The 23,749-nt window shown below is 51.5% G+C and overlaps 1 protein-coding gene and 1 long non-coding RNA gene across 4 annotated transcripts; one reads left to right on the top strand and one right to left on the bottom strand.

The window, feature by feature from the left end:
- The first annotated feature begins 148 nt into the window (after nucleotides 1-148).
- On the top strand, nucleotides 149-22,889 carry DAP3 (death associated protein 3). Of its 3 annotated transcripts, none has more exons than XM_041397369.1 (13): nucleotides 149-214; nucleotides 4,115-4,160; nucleotides 10,745-10,852; nucleotides 13,343-13,444; nucleotides 15,863-15,971; nucleotides 16,341-16,433; nucleotides 17,560-17,690; nucleotides 17,865-17,945; nucleotides 19,085-19,243; nucleotides 20,661-20,720; nucleotides 21,795-21,884; nucleotides 22,580-22,697; nucleotides 22,779-22,889. In XM_041397369.1, the coding sequence occupies exons 2-13, from the start codon at nucleotides 4,119-4,121 to the stop codon at nucleotides 22,862-22,864; spliced, it is 1,179 nt and encodes a 392-aa protein (XP_041253303.1). In that variant the 5' UTR covers nucleotides 149-214; nucleotides 4,115-4,118; the 3' UTR covers nucleotides 22,865-22,889. The 3 variants fall into 3 exon arrangements, with proteins under 3 accessions (XP_041253303.1, XP_041253302.1, XP_041253304.1); XM_041397368.1 differs by lacking the exon at nucleotides 149-214 and adding an exon at nucleotides 322-346; XM_041397370.1 differs by lacking the exon at nucleotides 149-214 and adding an exon at nucleotides 3,028-3,050.
- On the bottom strand, nucleotides 21,754-22,798 carry LOC121332186. The gene is made up of 2 exons (XR_005952119.1): nucleotides 22,667-22,798; nucleotides 21,754-21,919 (listed from the first exon to the last, which is right to left on the bottom strand). It is a non-coding gene; the product is annotated as an uncharacterized LOC121332186 (long non-coding RNA).
- Nucleotides 22,890-23,749: the final 860 nt, after the last annotated feature.

Raw genomic sequence — 23,749 nt, 5'->3', positions numbered from 1 at the left:
AAACCCAGTTCCCCCCCCCCCCCCCCAAACGCTGCGCGTGGCGGGATGAAATCAATTAAACAAATTAACAGCGCTCCCGCAGAAACGCCGGCACGGCGAGGCCACGCCCCCTGGCCACGCCCACGCGCTCACGCCCTGCGTTACCACGCCTCTTTTGTCCCTCAGCGCCTCCCGTAGCGGCGCCGTCATCGCGGTGGGACCGGCAGCGGCCCCGGTGAGTGCGGGGGCACCGGGGACACCGAGGGAGCACCGGGGACACCGAGGGGGCACCGGGAGCTCCGAGGGGGCACCGGGAGCTCCGAGGGGGCTCCGAGGGCTCCTCAGTCACCCCCCGGCTCCCTCAGGGGCACGGCCGCGCCCTCCCGCTCCCCCCGGCGGTGCTGCGGCCCCCGGTGTGACCGGGAACGGGGAGCGCGTGGGGCACCGGCGGGACCGGGCCGCGCTCGGTGCGCGCCGGTTTTGTTGAATTGGGGCGAACGCGGCTGTGAGGGCGGCTCTGGGGCGCGCTGTGCGGAGTTTTTGGCGGTAAAAGGGCGGAAATCGCTCCCGGAGCGCTCCCGGTGCTGTCCCGGTGCTGTCCCGGTGCACCGGCGCCGCTCTGAGCCGGCTCGGGGCCGCGGTGCCGTCTGCTCACCCGGGACTGAGCCCCAGAGCTGCGCTGGTCGCTCAGGGCTTCCGTCACAGCGCTCAAAATTAACCCCGGCTTTGAAAAATTAAAAAATTAAGTCTGCAGGAGTTTAAAATTTTTTTAAAAAAATTTAAAAATTAATTTAAAAATTTAAAAAAAAATTCAAATTTAAAAAAAATCAACGGGAAGTTTAAAAATATGAATGTAGTTCAACAGGAAGTTTAAAATATGAACAGAATTTAACAGGAAATTTAAAAAATATGAACATAATTCAACAGGAAATTTTAAAATATTTCCATAATTCAACGGGAATTTAAAAAATATGAACATAATTCAGCAGGAAATTAAAATATGAACATAATTTAACAGGAATTTTAAAAATATGAACATAATTCATCAGGAAATTTAAAAATATTTACATATCTCAGCAGGGAATTTTAAAATATTTCCATAATTCAACGGGAATTTAAAAAATATGAACATAATTTAACAGGGAATGTTAAAATATGAACAAAATTCATCAGGAATTTAAAAAATATGAACATAATTCAGCAGGAAATTTTAAAATATTTTCATAATTCAACGGGAAATTTTAAAATATTTCCATAATTCAGCAGGAATTTAAAAAATATGAACATAATTTAACAGGGAATTAAAATATGAACATAATTCAGCAGGAATTTTAAAAATATGAGCATAATTTAACAGGAATTTTAAAAATATGAACATAATTTAACAGGAAATTTTAAAATATTTTCATAATTCAGCAGGAAATTTTAAATTATCAACATAATTCAACGGGAATTTAAAAAATATGAACGTAATTCAACAGGAAATTTTAAAAATATTTACATATTTCATCAGGAAATTTTAAACTATTTCCCTAATTCCTCAGGGAATTTTAATCTATGTCCCTAATTAAGGCTGTGTGGCTCTCTCACCCCGCTGTGCCTGGGGAAGCAGGGTTCCATCTTGTGGGATCTGCAGGGTCCCTGCTGGGCACCCCAGGGTGTAAAACACGAAAATTCCCCTTTGCTCATCCCTGGGAAGCAGGGTTCCCCCCCTCCAGGAGCTGCAGGGTCCCTGCTGGGCCCCCCAGGGTGTAAAACACGAAAATTCCCCTTTGCTCATCCCTGGGAAGCAGGGTTCCCCCCCTCCAGGAGCTGCAGGGTCCCTGCTGGGCCCCCCAGGGTGTAAAACACGAAAATTCCCCTTTGCTCATCCCTGGGAAGCAGGGTTCCCCCCCTCCAGGAGCTGCAGGGTCCCTGCTGGGCCCCCCAGGGTGTAAAACACGAAAATTCCCCTTTGCTCATCCCTGGGAAGCAGGGTTCCCCCCCTCCAGGAGCTGCAGGGTCCCTGCTGGGCCCCCCAGGGTGTAAAACACGAAAATTCCCCTTTGCTCATCCCTGGGAAGCAGGGTTCCCCCCCTCCAGGAGCTGCAGGGTCCCTGCTGGGCCCCCCAGGGTGTAAAACACGAAAATTCCCCTTTGCTCATCCCTGGGAAGCAGGGTTCCCCCCCTCCAGGAGCTGCAGGGTCCCTGCTGGGCCCCCCAGGGTGTAAAACACGAAAATTCCCCTTTGCTCATCCCTGGGAAGCAGGGTTCCCCCCCTCCAGGAGCTGCAGGGTCCCTGCTGGGCCCCCCAGGGTGTAAAACACGAAAATTCCCCTTTGCTCATCCCTGGGAAGCAGGGTTCCCCCCCTCCAGGAGCTGCAGGGTCCCTGCTGGGCCCCCCAGGGTGTAAAACACGAAAATTCCCCTTTGCTCATCCCTGGGAAGCAGGGTTCCCCCCCTCCAGGAGCTGCAGGGTCCCTGCTGGGCCCCCCAGGGTGTAAAACACGAAAATTCCCCTTTGCTCATCCCTGGGAAGCAGGGTTCCCCCCCTCCAGGAGCTGCAGGGTCCCTGCTGGGCCCCCCAGGGTGTAAAACACGAAAATTCCCCTTTGCTCATCCCTGGGAAGCAGGGTTCCCCCCCTCCAGGAGCTGCAGGGTCCCTGCTGGGCCCCCCAGGGTGTAAAACACGAAAATTCCCCTTTGCTCATCCCTGGGAAGCAGGGTTCCCCCCCTCCAGGAGCTGCAGGGTCCCTGCTGGGCCCCCCAGGGTGTAAAACACGAAAATTCCCCTTTGCTCATCCCTGGGAAGCAGCACTGGGGGTTGTTTGCTGTTTTAGTCCTTGCTGGGCACCCCAGGGTGTAAAACACAAAAATCCTCTTTGCTCATCCCTGGGAAGCAGGGTTCCACCCTGGGATCTGCAGGGTCCCTGCTGGGCACCCCCCGAGGGGTAAAACACAAAAATTCCTCTTTGCTCATCCCTGGGAAGCAGCACTGGGGGTTGTTTGCTGGGCTGCTTTTGGAAGGAATAAAATCTCCAGTTTGGAGGGTTTTGTTTGCCCTGTGGGTTTGCTCCTCCTGAGCACTTCAGGTAATTAATTCAGGTAATTAATTCTCCCTTTGGGTGCAAATTACTGCACCAAGAGCTCCCAAAGCATCCGTGGTGGGAAATATCAGCGTTTTCTCCTTGGGGGGTTCTGTGGAAAAACCCCTGGTAAAGGGGATTTAAAAAATTTAAAATTTTATTTTTCATTCAACTATTCCATTAAAATTGGAATTTTAATTTTTTAATTTTATTTTTTTAACTTAAAAACTGTTTGTAATTTTTATTTTAATGCCATGGGCTTTATATTATTATTATTAATTATTATTATTCTTGTTCTTATTTTAGTGGCATGGGCTTTATATTATTATTATTATCATGGCATGGGCTTAATATTATTATTGTTATTATTATTATTGCTATTATTATTATTTTAATGACATGGGCTTTTTCTTTTTTTAATTTTTTTTTAATGGCATAGGCTTAATATTATTATTGTCATTGTTATTATCATTAAAATTATTATTGCTATTATTATTATTTTAATGGCATGGGCTTTTATACTTTTTATTATTTTTTATTTAAATGGCATGGGCTTATTATTATTATTGTTGCTATTATTACTGTTATTTTAGTGGCATGGGCTTAATATTATTATTGTTATTATTTCTATTGCTATTATTTTAATGGCATGGGCTTTATATTGTTATTATTATTATTGCTATTATTATTATTTTAATGGCATGGGCTTATTATTATTGTTATTATTATTTTTATTGCTATTATTTTAATGGCATAGGCTTTATATTGTTATTATTATTATTTCAATGGCATGGGTTTTTTCTTTTTTAAATTTTTTTTTTATTTTAATGGCATGGGCTTATTATTATTGTTATTGTTATTCTTGCTATTTCTTTTATTAATAGCTTTTCCTAAGCCAGTGGTGCTGATCACCAGGCTGTGTTACTGCAGAGCATCTGACACTTGCTCTGAATTAGCTGTGTGCTTTGTCATGAAGGGGCTTTCAACTCAAACAGTTTTCTCTCAGCATAAAATAATCAGGTATAACAAAAATAAATCAAATATTCGCTTTTTTTTTTTTTTTCCTGCAGGAAAATGCTGAGAAGCCTGAGAGGACTCGTGTGCCATTCTGTGAAGGTGAGTCCTGTGTGCAATTTCCAATATTTCAACTTTCCTGTGGCCTGCAATGACAGTTTTCAGCTGCACAAAGTGAGATTCTTACATTTTCCAGCCAAAATCTCGGTGGCTGCTCTGAGCTGGGGCTGTGAACTCCCGGTGTGGATTAAGGGAAGAGCAGCTCCAGCATTCCCACGTTTCCCTGAGGAGCCTGGCTCTCACACCCTGCCCCTTCCACTCAGGTGTTTCTCAGGAAAGAGGGATTATTCCACCTGCTCTGCAGGGCTGGGCTGTCCAGAGGAGCGAGCCACCAGCCTTGCACAAAAGCTGCTGGCAAGAGTTTTACCAAAAATCACAGAATTCTGGGGTATTCCCAGCTGGAGGGAGTCCAGCCCCTGGACACTCAGCAATCCCCCTGTGCTGGGAGCCCCAGATTCCCCTTGGGGCTGTGCCCAGCACCCTCTGGGGCCAGAACCTTTTCTTGTTTTCCATTTTGTGACCCAAAAAGCGCTTGGTGCTTCGGGTGGGTGTGGTGCTGTGCTCTGCCCCAGCTCACAGCAGCCCTGCGCTGCCCAAGAGCCTCCCTGAGCTCCTGGAGCAGGCCTGGAGCGCCTTCCTGATGGAAAAGAGTTCCAGCTGTGTGTTTGCTCTGCCTTCTCCCCTCCAGCACGGCCCTGTGCCTGCACTGCTGCCTGCTGCAGCGCTGCCTGCTGCAGCGCTGCCTGTGCGGTGCTTCCCTCCCTGGGCAGGCTGTGGGAACAGCCCAGCATTCCTGAGCCTGGGATCCTCGGGACATGGGGCACAGCCTGGGCTCCGTGAGATATCGGGAACAGCCCGGCATTCCTGAGCCTGGGCTCTGGGACATGGGGAACAGCCTGGGATCCGTGAGATATCGGGAACAGCCCGGCATTCCTGAGCCTGGGATCTGGGACATGGGGAACAGCCTGGCATTCCTGAGCCCGGGATCTCTGGGATGTGCAGGAGCAGCCTGGGATTCCCAAGCCTGGGATCCCTGTGACATCAGGAACAGCCCAGAATCTGTGAGACATGGGGAAAAAGCCCGAAATTTCCAAGCCTGGGATCCCTGGGACATGGGGAACAGCCCAGGATCCCTGGAAGACGTGGCACCAGCCTGGCATTCCTGAGCCCGGGATCTCTGGGATGTGCAGGAGCAGCCTGGGATTCCCAAGCCTGGGATCCCTGTGACATCGGGAACAGCCCAGAATCTGTGAGACATGGGGAAAAAGCCCGAAATTTCCAAGCCTGGGATCCCTGGGACATGGGGAACAGCCCAGGATCCCTGGAAGATGTGGGACCAGCCTGGCATTCCTGAGCCTGGGATCCTTGGGACATGGGGAACAGCCCAGGATCCCTGGAAGATGTGGGACCAGCCTGGCATTCCTGAGCCTGGGATCCTTGGGACATGGGGAACAGCCCAGGATCCCTGGAAGATGTGGGACCAGCCTGGCATTCCTGAGCCTGGGATCTCTGGGACATTGGGAACAACCCGGCATTGCCGAGCCTGGCATCCCTGGGATGTGCGGGAACAGCCTGGGATTTCCGAGCCCAGGATCCCTGGAAGATGCAGGACCAGCCTGGGATCCTTGGAACAAGAGGGACCAGCCCAGGATCCGTGGATCATGCGGGAGCAGCCCGGCATTCCCAGAGCCTGGGATCCCTGGGACATCCAGAACAGCCCGGGATTCCCAGAGATCCCTGGAGGATGCAGGAGGAGCCCGGGATCCCCGGGAGATGTGAGAGCAGCCTGGCATTCCCAGAGCCCAGGATCCCTGGATCATGCGGGACCAGCCCGGGATCCGTGGAACATGAGGGAAGAGCCCGGGATCCCTGGGATATGAGGGAACAGCCTGTGGTTTCCGAGCTCAGGATCCCCGGGAGATGCGGGAACAGCCCGGGATTCCTGAGCCTGGGATCCCTGGGACATCAGGAACAGCCCAGGATCCGCGGGACATGAGGGAAGAGCCCGTCCGAGCCCAGGATCCCTGGAAGATGCAGGACCAGCCTGGGATCCTCGGATCATGCAGGAACAGCCCAGGATCCGTGGAAAAAGAGGGACCAGCCCAGCATTCCTGAGCCCGGGATCCCCTGGAGATGTGAGAGCAGCCCGGCATTCCCAGAGCCCGGGATCCCTGGATCATGTGGGACCAGCCCGGGATCCGTGGAACAAGAGGGAAGAGCCTGGGATCCCTGGTACATCGGGAACAGTCTGGGATTTCTGACCCCAGGATCCATGGGACAAGCAGGAACAGCTCGGCATTCCCAGAATCCGGGATCCCTGGATCATGCAGGTCCAGCCCAGCATTTCCTGAGCCCGAGATCCGTAGGAGATGTGGGAGCAGCCCGGGATGCCCAGGAGATCCCCGGAGGATGGGGGAACAGCTCGGGGGAACAGCTCAGGATGCCGGGGATCCCCAGAGATGCGGGAACAGCCCGGGATGCCCGGAGATGCGGGAACAGCTCGGGGGAACAGCTCGGGATGCCGGGGATCCCCGGAGATGCGAGAATAGCTCGGGATCCAGAGCCCGGGATCCCTGGATCATGTGGGACCAGCCCGGGATCCGTGGAACAAGAGGGAAGAGCCTGGGATCCCTGGTACATCGGGAACAGTCTGGGATTTCTGACCCCAGGATCCATGGGACAAGCAGGAACAGCTCGGCATTCCCAGAATCCGGGATCCCTGGATCATGCAGGTCCAGCCCAGCATTTCCTGAGCCCGAGACCCGTAGGAGATGTGGGAGCAGCCCGGGATGCCCAGGAGATCCCCGGAGGATGGGGGAACAGCTCGGGGGAACAGCTCAGGATGCCGGGGATCCCCAGAGATGCGGGAACAGCCCGGGATCCCCGGAGATGCGGGAACAGCTCGGGATGCCCGGGAGATGCAGGAGCAGCCCGGGATGCCCCGGAGATGCAGGAGCAGCCCCGGAGATGTGGGAACAGCCTGGGATCCCCGGAGATGCGGGAACAGCCCCGGAGATGCGGGAACAGCCCCGGAGATGCGGGAGCAGCCCGGGATCCCCGGAGATGCGGGAACAGCCCCGGAGATGCGGGAACAGCCCCGGAGATGCGGAGATGCGGGAACAGCCCGGGATGCCCGGAGATGCGGGAACAGCTCGGGGGAACAGCTCGGGATGCCGGGGATCCCCGGAGATGCGAGAATAGCTCGGGATGCCCGGGAGAACCCCGGAGATGCGGGAACAGCTCGGGGGAACAGCTCGGGATGCCGGGGATCCCCGGAGATGCGAGAATAGCTCGGGATGCCCGGGAGAACCCCGGAGATGCGGGAACAGCTCGGGGGAACAGCTCGGGATGCCGGGGATCCCCGGAGATGCGAGAATAGCTCGGGATGCCCGGGAGAACCCCGGAGATGCGGGAGCAGCCCCGGAGATGCGTTAGCAGCCCGGGATCCCCGGAGATGCGGGAGCAGCCCCGGAGATGCGGGAGCAGCCCCGGAGCCCCGGAGATGCGGGAACATCCCCGGAGATGCGGGAACAGCCCCGGAGATGCGGGAGCAGCCCAGGATCCCCGGAGATGCGGGAACAGCCCCGGAGATGCAGGAACAGCCCCGGAGATGCAGGAACAGCCCCGGAGATGCGGGAGCAGCCCGGGATCCCCGGAGATGCGGGAACAGCTCCACCTCACGGCTCGGCGCTCCCGGTTCATCCCGGGCACCACGTGATGGTTCGCTGCCATTTCAGGGATGCGGAGAGGCGGCTCCTGTCCTTTGGCAGATGGAAACTCAGCCCGAAATCCCCTCCCCGCTCCCGGGAAACGGCGCGGGAGAGGCTGCGGGGATGCGGATGCGCTGGGGGAGGCTGTGCAGAGCTGCACCGGGAGCTCCGGCTGTCGCTGACCTTCCAGAGCCCAGGGATGGATGCTGAGCTTCTGTGCTTCTGTTCAGGAGGAGGGACCCAGCGCCTTGGTGCTCTAAACTCAGGGTAAAATATAAATGTATAAACTCAGGAGGTAAAGTGCTTCAGCAGGGGTGTCCTGAGCCATCTGTAGGCGGTTTAAAATGTGGATTTTGTAATGGAAACAGTCTGGGACTCAGTCTGGGCTGCACTCACTGCCTGTGCTGACTTTGCAGCACCTCAGCAGTAATTCCCTCTCTCCAGGTGCTTGGGAGCTGCTCCCACACCCACAGCCCACAGTGGCAAAGTTCCAAAGCGTCCAAAATTTGAAGTTTAATTTAAATCCTAATTACAGTACACTGCAAGTGCTTTTTAGCTTATCAACTTTAACTGCACTGTGTTGTAAATACTTTCAGCAGGGGTGTCCTGAGCCATCTGTAGGCGGTTTAAAATGTGGATTTTGTAATGGAAACAGTCTGGGACTCAGCACGGCTGTGAGCAGGGCTGCACTCACTGCCTGTGCTGACTTTGCAGCACCTCAGCAGTAATTCCCTCTCTCCAGGTGCTTGGGAGCTGCTCCCACACCCACAGCCCACAGTGGCAAAGTTCCAAAGCGTCCAAAATTTGAAGTTTAATTTAAATCCTAATTACAGTACACTGCAAGTGCTTTTTAGCTTATCAACTTTAACTGCACTGTGTTGTAAATACTTTAAAACCAATCATCTAAAATTACCCCTCGTGAGCCTTAATACAATGCATCTTTCATAGTTCTGTTTCTCCAAAGTATTTATTCTTATTTGCAAAGCCATCTTTCAAAACTTATTTCTGGTTTAGTTTCTCTCTCAACAATGTCTCTCCTATTCCATAACATTTCTAAATCAACATTTCTTATCTCAAATTTTACATACAAATACACACTGTGTGAACCTCCTGTGAGTTTTAGAAACGTTGTATAAATCCATTTCCCACACAAAGCACTACAAGGTTCCAGGAAAGAGCTGTGGTGCTAAGGCTGCAGGTGACAGTAAAATAATGTCATTGCAGGGGACAGGTGGAGTCATTTACATTTGGGATGTGCTGTGTTGATGGAAAAAATAGAAATATAATGTTTGGCTGCAAGACCAGAGGATTGGACTTGTGTTCTGACTTCCACTCCCTTCAGAAAACTCACAAGGAGCTGGTTTGTGTCCCGTGGAGATTTCACATCCTGCTGAGCTCAGTTTGGGCTTTTTAAACATTGGTTTGATGAAGCATCATTCAGCTCAAGGCTGTGCCTGGACATCCCCAAAATCTGAGCACAGAGCAAGAAGTTCATCCTTGCTTCGTTTTCCTTCAGCCCTGCAGTGGTCAGGGCTGAGGATTTGTGTGATACCCCTGGGAAGGATGGGCAGGGAGCTCAGAGCCCTCACCTGGGGCTTGAGGAGGAGAAAACGTGGGATCCCAGGAGCTCAGAATGGATGGGTTGGGAGGGACCTCACCCAACACCCAGTGCCACTCCCTGCCTTGGGCAGGGACACCTTCCTGAGTCCAGGATGCTCCAAACCCCCTCCAGCCTGGCCTTGGGTGCTTCCAGGGGCAGCCACAGCTCCTCTGCACCCCTTTCGAGGGAAATGAGAGGGATTCTGATTCCAGGCTGACATTTCCTAGGTGACCAGGTGACAAGAGTCGCCTTCTGTATTTATTCATGTCTTAAATTGGCATCTTTGTGCCTTGCTGGAGGCTGCAAGTTGTCACCTCCGTGGATTTTAAACTAAAATAAGCCATCCTAAAGGATCACTTGGATTTGAGGAGGAAAAGGGCAACGTGGGAACAAGACGTGTTGGGTGATCTCCCTGTTTGCACTGCAGCTGTTCCAGAGGCTCCAGGCTGGTCTCATTCCTTCCCTTCCAGGAGGGCAAGCGCCCAAATGCTGATTCAGGCATCTGGAATGTGCCTAAATCCCTGTTTCCCTGGAGCCCTTGTGTCCCCCTGAGGAGCACCAGGGTGGCAGCAGAGCTGTGCCAGCTGTCCCTGCCTCTGAGCTTTGCATTCTGCTGCTCTCACCCAGACAGACAAAATTGGGATCTGCTGCTTCTGTTCAGCTGCAGCCGGCCCTGTCAGTGCTGCAAGGAGCTCTCAGCTTCTCCCAGAGCCTGTCTGGAGGATGCACTTTCTAAATGGTTGACAAATGTTTGTGTTTTCTTTCACCACAGCATAATAAAATGCTTGTCCTGCCACTGCTCGCTTCCTTGCCTGTTTTGGCTGGGCTTTGCAGGCAGGCATCAGCAGCCTGTCTGGGGGAAAAATGAATTAATCAGCTTAGCTGGCTGCTTTGGTTTCTCAGCCACTCCAGAGTCAGGATGCAGGGAAATCAGTGCAGGGAGTGTGATTATAAATATCAGCTGGTGGGCAGAGCTGCACTAATCCCGTGGTAATTGAGGTGATCGTGGATTGCCAGGCAGCCTGAATTTGCAGGGTGCTGCCACTCCTCGGTGTGGGCACTGCCCAGCACTGGGGCTTTAATGGCTGGACTGGGATCTTCAGCAATTCTGTGCAGGTGTCCTGTGGCTGCTATCTTGGTGTAAATCCTCTTTTTTAAAAAAAGTATCTTACATAGCAGAGTTTCTATTTTAACATTATGTCATAACCTAAATCTTATTTAACACGCTACTTAAAAAAATGAATACAGCATAACTTTCTAACACAAACACATCTAGTATTCATTTTAATATTTTCCCCACCTTGTTTTCCCCCCAGCTGGGCCGTGGCTGTGCCCTGCCCAGGGCTGGCCTGAGCTCTGTGTCCAGCCAGGATGTCCCAGCAGGAAAACCCCGAGCGATTTTCCACACCAGCGAGAGCGACCCGGTGAGTGCCTGCCAGCCCTGTCCCTGCCCACAGCCAGCCCTGGGTGCCACCAGGGCCATCCTGGCAGCCAGCAGGGCTGCCTGGCACTGTGGGAGCTCCTAAAGCAGGGATCAGTCCGTGGCTGTGCTCAGGATGGAGCCCGAGAGCTGCTGGGAACGGGTATTGATCCCTTCACCTGGGAACGGGTATTGATCCCTTCACCTGGGAATGGGTATTGATCCCTTCAGAGCTGCACAGATGAGAGGCAGACACACAGGTGGGATTGCAGGACTGGGACAGGGCTTAGCTTGTCATCAGACACCATGAATTTCAACTCCAGGGTTGAAATGGAATTCATCACCATCAATTCATCACCATCAATTCATTCATCAGCATCAATTCATCAGCATCGATTTCAGCCCCAGGGTTGTTGTTCCCTGGAAAGGCCTCCCTGAGCTGGCTGTGAGGAGGATAAAAACCACACCCCAGATGACCTCAGCACAGCTCTGCAGCATCACAATTCCAGCCTCACGCCCTGTGTCTCACAGAGCACAAAATGAAGGGCAGCAAATGAATGGAGGAAGCCTTTGAGGTGCTTTTCTGCTGCTGTGTAATTGGAGCCTCTCCTCTCGGTGCTGATTCCTCCGGGGTCTCTATGGAAACCAGGAGATGATCTGCTGCACGTGACCCCGAGTCTCCACAGACTGCACAGCACAGGCCAGATGGCCACCATTGTCCCCACTGTCCTGTGCCTGCCTTTTTCTTGGTTGCCAAGCAACTGGCTCTGCCATTCTGACTTCTTTGGCATGGCTTGGGCTGGCTGGGGCACCCCAGCTCCTGCACCAGACAATCCCATTGAAATGGGACTAAAAAAGCCACTAAACACCAAATTTTTCATCAGTTTTGTGTACCCTGCCATTAGCAAAGCTCCAAGTGGCTAAAGGTGAGGGTAAATTACCCACATTGTGTAGGAGAGTGAAGGAATTCGTGCAGCAAGTCAGGGATGAAGCTGAGAATGACAATGGGCTCTGGAGTCCTGCTCTTCTGGAAAGCCACAGGAGAACTCCAGGGAAGGCACAGTTTGAAATAAGCTTGGCAAAAAGAAGTGTCACTTCACACTTCTGCTCAGGTGACACTCCTTACTGCAGGGCACCTCCTGAACGGCCAGGATTTATCATTTCCCCCCTGTTGCAAAGATTTCCTGAGCAGTGAACCCCCCCCAGTTTGGCAGCTCCAGCAGCTCAGCCCTTTGCTGGAGTTACCAAACTTCCAAGAAATCATTCCTTGAATCAGGAGTTCCTCAAATCCTGCAGCTGTGCCAGGGGGAAGCACAGAGTCTGTGTGTCCTAGGGAGGTGTAACAGGGGGTAATTGCTGGGTAAAAAGGGCAAAAAGTGAGAGCAGAGGTGTGTTTTGTGCTGAAAGGCTGCAAATCTGTCCTGAGGAAGGGAAGGGAGACTTAACAGCAATCCTGGGGCCAGAAAATTCATGGATGTGCAACAGAGCTTCCAGCAGTGCTCCACAAAGAGTCCATCAAGAGCTGGGAAAAGCCAAATATTCCTGGCCAAAGAGGCAGAAGTCACACCTGCACACAAAAATGCTTCCACATAAAATAAAGCAAGGAAATTGTTCTATTTGTTGTTGTAAATGCCAGTTTTTATATAAAACAGGAACAAAGAGGAGGATGGTTTTACTTTAAATCCATGGGGAAAAATGCAGAAAGCAGAGCAGGACAAGATCTGAGCTTCAAAGATTAACACAAAACTGCTAAAAGTCACACAGGAAGGGCTGCAGAGTTTAGTGTCCTAATTAGACAAGACACAAAAAAGGATGACTTGAGCAAAAAGAAATAAGCAAGTGCTTTGCAGGTATTGCATGGCAGGAAAAGAGAATAATGAAGGGAACAAACAGGCATTAAATTCTCAGATCCCAGTGGCAACAGCTCCTTGCTGTCATTGTGGTGAGACCTGCAGGGTAAACACTAGAAATAAATGCAGCAGGATTCAAGTGCAGTGGAGGAATAGCCCTGCTCACTGAGGTCACCACAAGGGACTGGGAATTACTGCCCTGGAAAAGAAATGATGAGTTTTTAAGCCTCAGTAACCAAATGGCACCGTGGGAATCACTGCTGGGAGGCAGCACCCAGGGCAGAAATCATCATTTTGTCAGAGCAAAAAGGGAGTGTGACACCAGCAGGTAACTCAGAAGGGTGCCACGCCTCTGTCAGGGTTTGAAAGGTGAGGGAAATCCCAAAACACCACAGGGAATCCCTTCATTGTTCAGTGCCAGCTGGGATCTCCTGTCTTTAGCCCCTTCCCCAGCACCTGCCAGCAGCATTCTGACCCCACAACTCCTGCTTTATTCCATTTTATTTTCATTTCCTCCTCTTGCTCTGCCCCCCAGTAAGAGAATATTGCCTGTGAGTGAGCACTGCCTCCTGTCCCACCCTGCCAGGCCACCTGTGCCCAGGTTCAGGCATCACCAGGGTGCCAATTGCCATTTTCTCTTGCAGGCCAAGCACACAGAGCAGCACGAGGGTCGTCTGTACAGCATCCCCCTGGAGGAGCTGAAGGCTGTGTTCCCCCATGGGCTGCCCCATCGCTTCCAGCAGCAGGTATTCCTTGCAGAATTCCTTGCAGGTATTGCAGCTTGGAGGGAATGCACTCAGAGCAGCTGGGGCTGCATCCCTGGAAGTGTCCAAGGCCAGGCTGGAGGGGGTTTGGAACACCCTGGGATGGTGGGAGGTGTCTCTGCCCGTGGATGTGATGATCTTAAACCAGCCCAAACCATTCCATGGTTCTGTGTGGGAAGAACCAGATCCACAGTGATGTTCTGATGGAATGAGAGAGAGCAGGAGTGCAGTTATTCCTGGTCCTTCCTGGTGTTTTCAGCATATAAAAGAGATGAGTCAACCCCCCAGAGCAGCAGCAGAAGAGTTTGAGGGTTCCACCTCAGGCAGCTTTTGTTCCAGTGTTTTTCATCTCTAACATCCAAGCACAAAATGAATTACAGAAATATTTTCCATGGCTGTGTTGTAGTTGAGATGGAGACAATGCAAAGCAACACTCCATTTTCAGAAGGCTTCAGACTGTTTTTATTCTAGCATGAATGCTTTTTGTACATTCTTACAAAACTCATAAGTTTACTCATTGGTCAGGAAAGACAAAGTGCTCACAGTTACAGGTTTCTCTTATTTGTCCTTCTTTCTTTCTTGGTTTCTGTGTCAACAGCCTTGGTAGAAAATTCTTTCAGGGGTAAACAGAGATCCTCTTCTCAAACTTCTCTCTGGCTCACAGAAGTCACTGTAAAGCCTCTTCCACATGCTGTATTTCTGTGTGAAACAGGCTGTCTCATGAAATTCTGCAGCAAAGCAGCCTCATCTCCTGAATTGTGATGAGGCAGATGGAGCTGTGCCAGGCTCTGCTCTGCCTGAGTCAGGAACAGATTCCTTACCTGTGCAAATGCACAATTACCTGTGCAAATGCACAATTACCTGTGCAAACCCACTGTTACCTGTGCAAATCCACAGTCTGTGCAAATCCATAATTACCTGTGCAAATCCACAATTACCTGTGGAAAGCCACAGTTATCTGTGCAATTCCACAGTTACCTGTGCAAATGCACAATTATCTGTGCAAATCCATAATTACCTGTGCAAATCCATAATTACCTGTGCAAATCCACAATTACCTGTGCAAATCCACAGTTACTTGTGTAAATGCACAATCATCTGTGCAAATCCATAATTACCTGTGCAAACTCACCTGTGCAAACCCACAATTACCTGTGCAAATCCATAATTACCTGTGCAAATCCACAATTACCTGTGGAAAGCCACAGTTATCTGTGCAATTCCACAATTACCTGTGCAAATGCACAATTATCTGTGCAAATCCATAATTACCTGTGCAAATCCATAATTACCTGTGCAAATCCATAATTACCTGTGCAAATCCATAATTACCTGTGCAAATCCACAATTACCTGTGGAAAGCCACAGTTATCTGTGCAATTCCACAATTACCTGTGCAAATGCACAATTATCTGTGCAAATCCATAATTACCTGTGCAAATCCATAATTACCTGTGCAAATCCATAATTACCTGTGCAAATCCATAATTACCTGTGCAAATCCACAGTTACCTGTGTAAATGCACAATTATCTGTGCAAATCCATAATTACCTGTGCAAACTCACCTGTGCAAACCCACAATTACCTGTGCAAATCCATAATTACCTGTGCAAATCCACAATTACCTGTGGAAAGCCACAGTTATCTGTGCAATTCCACAATTACCTGTGCAAATGCACAATTATCTGTGCAAATCCATAATTACCTGTGCAAATCCACAATTACCTGTGCAAATCCACAGTTACCTGTGTAAATGCACAATTATCTGTGCAAATCCATAATTACCTGTGCAAATCCATAATTACCTGTGCAAACCCACAATTACCTGTGCAAACCCACTATTACCTGTGTAGTTGGTTAGAAGTGTGTAATATCACAAAGTAGAAAATTTAAAGGTTGGGATTTTAGAATATAGAAATAAATGTGAAGGAAGATGAAAGTTTTAGAGCAGAGACAGGTTGTTCTTCTTTACCTTCTTCTTCCTTCTTCTTCACCTTCTTCTTCACCTTCTTCTTCCTGGGTTTGGGTGATGTTTTGTAATTGGGCAGAAAAGTTTGCACTGGGGCTCCTTGGGATCAGTTATTGGCTTAAAAGGGAAAATAATCTAGGTGTCATTTCTTAATTGGATAGTTTAGTCTTAAAAGACCTTGTAACGAGCTAGTTAACCATTTTGTGCCTGGTTAATGAAAGGCTGCAGAACTCATGGTTGTGAGGCTGTAACACAGAGAAGAAATAATAAATACCCAAGCCTGAGCATGAAATCTCAGGTGCCTTCAATCCCAACCTCCAGAAACCAACAGCTGGGGGTGTTGGGGGCCTCCAGGCAGGCTTGGAGCAGGGCTGGGGACAGCTGTGCTCAGCCAGCTGGTGGCAGTTTGCTCCCAGCTGTCCTTCCTCAGATCCAGACCTTCAACGAGGCGCGGGTGATGGTGCGGAAGCCGGCGCTGGAGATCCTCTCCTACCTGAAGGGCTCCAACTTTGCCCACCCTGCTGTCAGATACGTGATCTGTATCCTTGAACTTGAGGGGTGCAATGAAGAGAAACACAAGAAACTCGTGCAGGGGAGAGGGTGGTGAGCCTGAGCTGGTCTCCAGGAGGTTGTGCCACGAGGGCTGTGCTCGTGCAGGAGCTCCAGGGAGCTCAGAGCTTGGCTGTCTTTATTTTAACCTTCAGACAGGGTCAGCACACAGGGCAGAGGGCTCCCCACTCTGCCCAGTGGGGTGAGGGACAGGGAGAAGGAATTGGGGTTTGCTGGGTGAAGTGCCATCCTTGCTTTGTCGAGCTCTGAACCCCCTTTATGCCCTTTCTGCAGGAATCACAGTCAAGTACAAACTGAAGTGGTTTTTCAGAGACTTTCCTTGACAGGCCTCGTTGGAGATGGTGAGAGAGGAACAGGCAAGACCATGACCCTGTGCCACGTGGTTCACTACTGCTCCAGGCAGGGCTGGCTGGTGGTGCACGTCCCCGATGGTGAGAAAACCAGGGCCCTGGTCCCACACCAAACACCAAAGGAAGCTGCTTCAGCAGCTGTAGGATACCCCACCACAATGAATCCTTGTTTTTCCATAGTGGAAAAGGCTCACAGAACACAAACCACAAAATATAAAACACAAAAACCCCAAATAGAGTATAATTAATCTTTAGAAAATATAAAACACAAAAACCCCAAATAAAGTAGAGCATAATTAATCTTCACCTGCTCACACATCCTTTGAGCCAGTTTGGTTTTCTCCATTTGTTAACAGGAATGGGAAGAGTTTGGGAGCTGTAGGATATCCCAGCACAATCTAGCCTTATTTTTTCATAGTGGAAAATGCTCATAACACAAAAAACCCCCAAATAAAGTAGAGCATAATTAGTTATTTTCACCTGCTCACACATCCTTTGGGCCAGTTTGGTTTTTTCCATTGTTAATGAGCATGGAAAGAGAAAATTTGGGTTCTGTGTGGCCTCCTCTGATCCCAAGGGACAATTCTCCAGGAAGGATGGAGCTGCATCCACCTCTGGGGTGCCAAAGGCATGAACCTGTTGAAATGAGTCCAGAGGAGGCACCAAGATGATCAGGGGAGCAGCTCTGCTGTGAGAAAAGAGTTGGGATTGTTCAGTTCAGGAGAAGAAATTGGGATTGTTCAGCCTGGGGGAGAAAAGGCTCTGGGTTCACCTCTTTGTGGCCTTGCAGGACCTAATGGGACTGAAAGAAAATGGAGAGTATTTAAACTGGAGTGGAGGGACAGGACAAGGGGCAATGGCCTCCCACTGCCAGCGGGCAGGGGTGGCTGGGGTGTTGGGAAGTTCCTCCCTGTGAGGGTGGGGAGGCCCTGAGGAGCTGAGGCTGCCCCTGCATCCCTGGCAGTGCCCAAGGCCAGCCTGGAGCACCCTGGCACACTGGAAGGTGTCCCGGCCCCGGCAGGGGGGGAAGGGGTTGATCTTTAAGGTCCCTCCCCACCCAAACCATCCCATTATTCTGTGACTTTTCTTACCAGAGCTGCAGAGTAAAGACAAGCAGCACAAACACCCCTCCCATCCCCACCTCATACCATTATTTTGACTAAAAAAACACCAAAAAAAATCAAAACAAGTTTTATTTTACTGACAGCTCATCTCTGGGTGAAGAACTGCAAGGAGCTTTTTCAGTCTTCCTACAACAAAGAGCGGCTGGATCAGCCCCTGCAGGCTTCAGTCTGGCTCAAGAACTTCAAAGCCTCCAATGAACGTTTCCTGCAAGAGGTTTGTGGCTGCAAACCCCAGCCCTGCCCCGTGCTGGTCTTCAGCTGCTGCAGGAAAAGCACTTTAGTCCCTCTGGGGGTGGCTGGTGCTGGTGGATGCTTCTCCCTCATTCTGCAGTCCAGCCTTGCTTTGCCTCCTGTCACCCCCAGTCTCATCATAGTTTTCTTCCCACAGATAAAAACACAGAAAAAATACATTTGGGGCAAAAGAGAAAGCACAGAGGAGGGCAGACCTTTGAGGGAGGTGGTGGAGCAGGTAAGGAACAGCCAGTGCTGCTGGTGTGGTCTCACCTGGTGCCACAGGATCCTGTGGTTGTGGCACAGATTGCTGCCAAAGATCTGAGAGATACTGGGGAATAGAAAGTCTCTTTATCAACAAAAGATGATGTGGTGGATCTGTGCAGAAAATTTGGATGGAGACAAAGTTAGAATTTGAAATTCCCGTGTTTTGATGCTCAAACTGCTCTTGGAAGATGTTGTTGACTGTCTTCCCCTGGAAGGGCTGCCCAAAAGTCACCCCCTGGCAAGAAATTGTCTGGGTTTGAACAGACAGGTGTCTGCTAAGGAAGGCAGGAACCTCCCCTGAAATGGAAAATGAATTATTATAATTTTGAATCCCTCTGAATTGTAATTTTAAAATTAAGGGGCTCTCGGGCAAAGATATGGGAGCAGGAATAACAGTTCTTCACTGGGAAAACTAAAAATACAAATGTAATAATATAAAAAAAACCCTGACACTCAATGGCCCATGGACAGAAGATAATTAATAATTAATGGTCCATGAACAGAAGATATCTCCAGGAGGGAGGATTGTGGAAGAGATAAAGAAAATTGCCCAGTGAACAGCAGATAATTGCCCCACCTGGTTTTAACAGTGTTAATTTTAACAATTAACAGCAGATAATTGCCCCACCTGATTTTAAGTGTTAAACAGTGTTAATTTTAACAATGACCAGCAGATGACTGCCCCCCCTGGTTTTAACTGTTAATTTCAGTAATGACCAGCAAATAACTGCCCCCCCTGTTTTTAACTGTTAATTTCAATAATGACCAGCAGATAACTGCCCCCCCTGTTTTTAACTATTAATTTCAATAATGACCAGCAGATGACTGCCCCCCCTGTTTTTAACTGTTAATTTCAACAATGACCAGCAGATGACTGCCCCACCTGGTTTTAACAGCATTACTTTCAATAATGACCAGCAAATGACTGCCCCCCTGTTTTTAACTGTTAATTTCAATAATGACCAGCAGATGACTGCCCCCCTGTTTTTAACTGTTAATTTCAATAATGACCAGCAGATGAGTGCCCCCCTGTGACAGACAGCTCCCAGCCCAGGTGAACCTCTCCTGGCAGGACTGGGGCAGGCTGAGCTGTGGCTGTGCTCCCTGCAGGGCCTGGCTCGGGTCAGGAGCGCCAGCGACGCCGTGGGGGTGCTGCTGCGGGAGCTGAAGCTGCAGAGCCAGCGCGGCTCCTGCCGGCTCCTGGTGGCCGTGGACGGCGCCAACGCGCTCTGGGGACGGACGGCGCTGAGCAAGGAGGACAAGAGCCCGGTGAGCAGCTGCCTGCTGGCCTCGGCACGGTCGCAGCAGCGCTGCTGGCAGCAGCGGTCACGCCTGGCGTTGTTCCAGCACGCGTGGGTTTTGTGCGTTTGTACAAAAGCCATAAGTTCGCGTTTTATTCGTTGGTCACTTCAAGTGCTCATCGTTACAGGCTTCTTATTTCTCCTTCTTTCTGTCTTGGTTTCTATGTTTTCTAAGTTTTTTTGGTATAAATTCTTTCAGGGGTAAATATGGATCATCCCAGCTGCCTGCTGGCCTCGGCACGGTCGCAGCAGCGCTGCTGGCAGCAGCGGTCACGCCTGGCGTTGTTCCAGCACGCGTGGGTTTTGTGCGTTTGTACAAAAGCCATAAGTTCGCGTTTTATTCGTTGGTCACTTCAAGTGCTCATCGTTACAGGCTTCTTATTTCTCCTTTCTTTCTTGGTTTCTATGTCTTGTTTTCTAAGTTTTTTTGGTAGAAAATTCTGTCGGGGTAAACATGGATCATCTTGTCAAACTTGTCTCTGGCTCACAGAAATCACTGTAGAACCTCTTCCTCAGATGCCTTTTTGGGCTACCTAAAAACAGAGGCCAGACAAAATGAAGGGAATAAAAGCAGTTTTATTTATTGAAGGGTCTTCAGGTACGTTTTGGGCAGACAAAGCCCCCCAGGGGCTGCACCCAAAAATGGACAATGCATCACAGGTTTTCAAACTTCTGTTAGTTTGGTCCATTTGCATATTGGGGGTTAACCTTCCAATTACAGTATTAAAGTCATTTACCCCAAGTTTGCTCCCCCATCTCACTTTTGTTTACATTTTTCAAGGTTTTGATGCAGTGAGGTGTCCTTGATTGCGAGGCCTGGAGAGGAATTGTGTCTGCCCAAAATGGGAGAGCAGCAGCTGACACTGGAGTTAGCTGGATATGGAGTTATGCACCAAAGAATTGCAGGATACAAACACATAAAAATTAGAAAATATATTTTTAAATTTATGTAAATATATATATATATATTTAAAAATATATAAAAATTATAAAAACTAAAATCCTGAGGCTCTTTCCCCCAGAGCTCTGCCCTGGGCACAGCCCTGACTCCTGCTGCAGGGAGAGCAGGGAGGCTCTGTGGTTCACTTTTAATTCTGTGGCAATCCCTGAAAGTTCAGGCTTTGGAGGAGCCTGAGAGGTTCACGCTGTGCTTCAGAGAGTTCTCCTGAGTTTCTCCTGTCTCTCCCTGAGGCAGAATGCAGTGGGGGTTGCAGAGGCAGGGCTGGGTGTTGCTCAGTGCAGCGTGACTCAGGCTTGCAGGGCGAAGGGAAAGCAAAGAATAAAACATTCCTGGAGGATGGGAATGATCCTGCCAGGCCAGCTGGAAGGAGGGAGGGGAGTTTGTGTGCTGGCAATGAAATGGTGATGCAGACAATCTCCACCAGGTTTCTCCCGAGGAGCTGACGCTGGTGCACAACCTGAGGAAGATGCTGATGAACGACTGGGTGAGTTCCAGGCTCTGCCTTTCCCTCTGTCTCTGCCAGCAATTAAATCCCAGCAATTAAATCTGCCACAAGCCCAAAGCTACGAGTGCAGCAGCGCTGAGGGAGGGCACAGGCCCTGCAGCAGTGTCTCCTCAGAGATTGTGACACCCCCTGAGGACAGTGGTGACTGCTGGACTCTGCAGCAGCATTTCCTGATCCCCCTGGCAGGCTCTGCTGCAGGACCCTGAGCTGGAGGTGTTTGACAGCCTTGGGACCCTTTGGGTTATGAGTTCTTTGAGCCAGTGAGAACTCCTGGTTTCTGAACATTTTGCTGGAGGAGGTCAACTCCTGCTGCTGCTTTTTCCATCCCCTGGATGCTCAGAGCTAGAAGGAGTAGGCTGCAGATTTAAAGGTGTATAGGAAAGTCCATTTTAAAGTATTTCACTTGTTGGCAGAGAAAACCCATTATAGGTAAGGAGAGTTTTGGTGCCAGCCCTGGGAACATGAGCTGTGTATTTATTTTCCCTGTGCTCACATGGAGCAGCCAGGATTAGTGTGGTCTGGAGCATTATAAAAAGTTAATCTTGCAGAATTTTTGAAGAATGCAGATCCCAGAACGGGATCTTAAAGCCCACTCAGTGCCACCCTCTGCCACCTTCTGCTGTCCCAGGCTGCTCCCAGCCCCATCCAGCCTGGCCTTGGGCACTGCCAGGGATGCAGGGGCAGCCTCAGCTGCTCTGGGCACCTGTGCCAGGGCCTTCCACCCTCCCAGCCAGGAATTCCCAATTCCCAATATCCCATCCAGCCCTGCCCTGTTACTGTGAAACCATCTCCCCTTGTCCTGTCCCTCCATGCCCTGTCCCAGTCCCTCTGCAGCTCTCCTGGAGCCCCTTCAGGCCCTGGCAGGGCTCTGAGCTCTCCCTGGAGCCTTCTCCCCTCCAGGTGAGCACCCCCAGCTCAGCAGAGGGGCTCCATCGTGGAACCCTTGCTGCAGCAGCTCCATCCTGCAATAAAAAAATGCCTCGGAGATGATTGATCCTAAAGCAGCACTGGGTTTGCAGCTGACAGGATTTTTATTTCTGCTCTGCCTTCCAGAGTGGAGGTGCCATTGTGACCACCCTGAGCCAGACTGGCTCGCTCTTCAAGCCCAGCTCAGCCTACACTCCCCAGGAGCTGCTGGGAAAGGTGAGCCACGGCCTCTTCTGGGTTTTTTTTCCCCTCTTCACATTGGGAAAGAAACAAAAAAAATTGGTTGGTGCTTGGTTCTGTTCAAGGGGACGCTGCTCAGGCTCTCTGGGGATCACACACAGCTTTGGGTCAGCAGTGCCCTGAGTGCCAGGGGAGCCACAAGTGTCCTGGGCTGTGCCAGGCACGGGGGCAAGGCAGGGACTGCCCTGCCTGGGGCACTTTGGGCACCACGGTCTGGGAAGGGCCTGGAGGATGAGGAGCATCGGAGGGCATTTCTGTCCAGCTGGGAAAGAGGAGCCTGGAGGGAGAGCACAGGGATCTGCAGCTCCTGGGGAGGGGCAGCTCTGATTTCTGTGAGCAGGACAGGACCCAAGGAACGCTGGAGCTGTGTCAGGGAGGGTTGGGCTGGACGGCAGGAAAGGAGCAGGAAAAGGCTCTTCTCCCAGAGGGTGCTGGCACTGCCCAGGGCATGGGCACAGCCCCAGGGCTGCCAGAGCTCCAGGAGCACTTGGACACCACTCCCAGGCACAGGGTGGGATTTTGGGGTGCTGGGATTTTGGGGTGTCTCCAGGGCCAGGAGCTGGACTGGGTGATCCGTGTGGGTCCCCTCCAGCCCTGGCCATTCCATGACTGCCCCTGGGCCGTGTCCCCACCCAGCCCCACCACTGACCCTGCCTGGCCTCCCTTCCCAGGAGGGCTTCGATGCCTTGGACCCCTTTGTGCCCATCGCTGTCCCCAACTACAGCCCCAGGGAGTTCGAGAGCTGCTACGGCTACTACCTGGAGCGCAGGTGGCTGCAGCACGAGAAAGGTCGGTGCGGGCGGAGGGGGCACCGGGCTCGGTTCCCTCCTCCCTGCCCAGCCCCTCCAGCTCTGGTTTTCTCTCTCGCAGCGCACACGGAGGACGGCAAGGCGGAGCTGCGGTTCCTCAGCGGCTGCAACCCGCGGCAGCTGGACCGGCTGGCGGGGCCTCTATAGCGCAATAAAGGCTCCGTTCTCCCGGTGTCCGTGTCCGTGCCTGTATCCCGGTGCCCGTGTCTGTGTCCCGTGTCCGTGTTTGTATCCCGGTGTCCGTGTCCGTGTCCCGGTGTCTGTGTCCCATGTCCCGTATCCCTGTCCCGGTGCCCGTGTCTGTGTCCCGTGTCCGTGTTTGTATCCCGGTGTCCGTGTCCGTGTCCCGGTGTCCGTGTCTGTGTCCCATGTCCCGGTGCCCGTGTCCCGTGTCCGTGTCTGTGCCCGTGTCCATATCCCGGTGTCCGTATCCCAGTGCCCGTGTCCGTGTCCCGTGCCCGTGTTTGTATCCCGGTGCCCGTGTGTGTGTCCCGTGTCCATGTCCCGGTGTCCGTGTCCCGTGTCCGTGTCTGTGTCCCATGTCCCGTATCCTTGTCCCCGTGCCTGTGCCCGTGCCCGGTGTCCGTATCCCGATGTCCGTGTCCCGTGTCCGTGTCTGTGTCCCATGTCCCGTATCCCTGTCCCCGTGCCCGGTGTCCATGTCCCGGTGTCCGTGTCCCGTGTCCGTGTCTGTGTCCCATGTCCCGTATCCTTGTCCCCGTGCCTGTGCCCGTGCCCGGTGTCCGTATCCCGATGTCCGTGTCCCGTGCCCGTGCCCATGTCCCGGTGTCCGTATCCCGATGTCCATGTCCATGCCCGTGTCCCGTGCCCGATGTCCATGTTCCGGTGTCCCGTGCCCGATGTCCATGTCCCGGTGCCCGTGTCCCGTGTCCCGCGTGTCCGTGTTTGTATCCCGGTGTCCGTGTCCGTGTCCCGGTGTCTGTGTCCCATGTCCCGTATCCCTGTCCCGGTGCCCGTGTCTGTGTCCCGTGTCCGTGTTTGTATCCCGGTGTCCGTGTCCGTGTCCCGGTG

Source organism: Onychostruthus taczanowskii, unplaced genomic scaffold (assembly GCF_017590055.1).
Source record: "Onychostruthus taczanowskii isolate IOZ18803 unplaced genomic scaffold, ASM1759005v1 scaffold138, whole genome shotgun sequence".
Lineage (NCBI taxonomy): Eukaryota > Metazoa > Chordata > Aves > Passeriformes > Passeridae > Onychostruthus > Onychostruthus taczanowskii.
The sequence above is the reverse complement of the archived record's forward strand: the minus strand, read 5'-3'. Positions and strand labels throughout refer to the sequence as shown.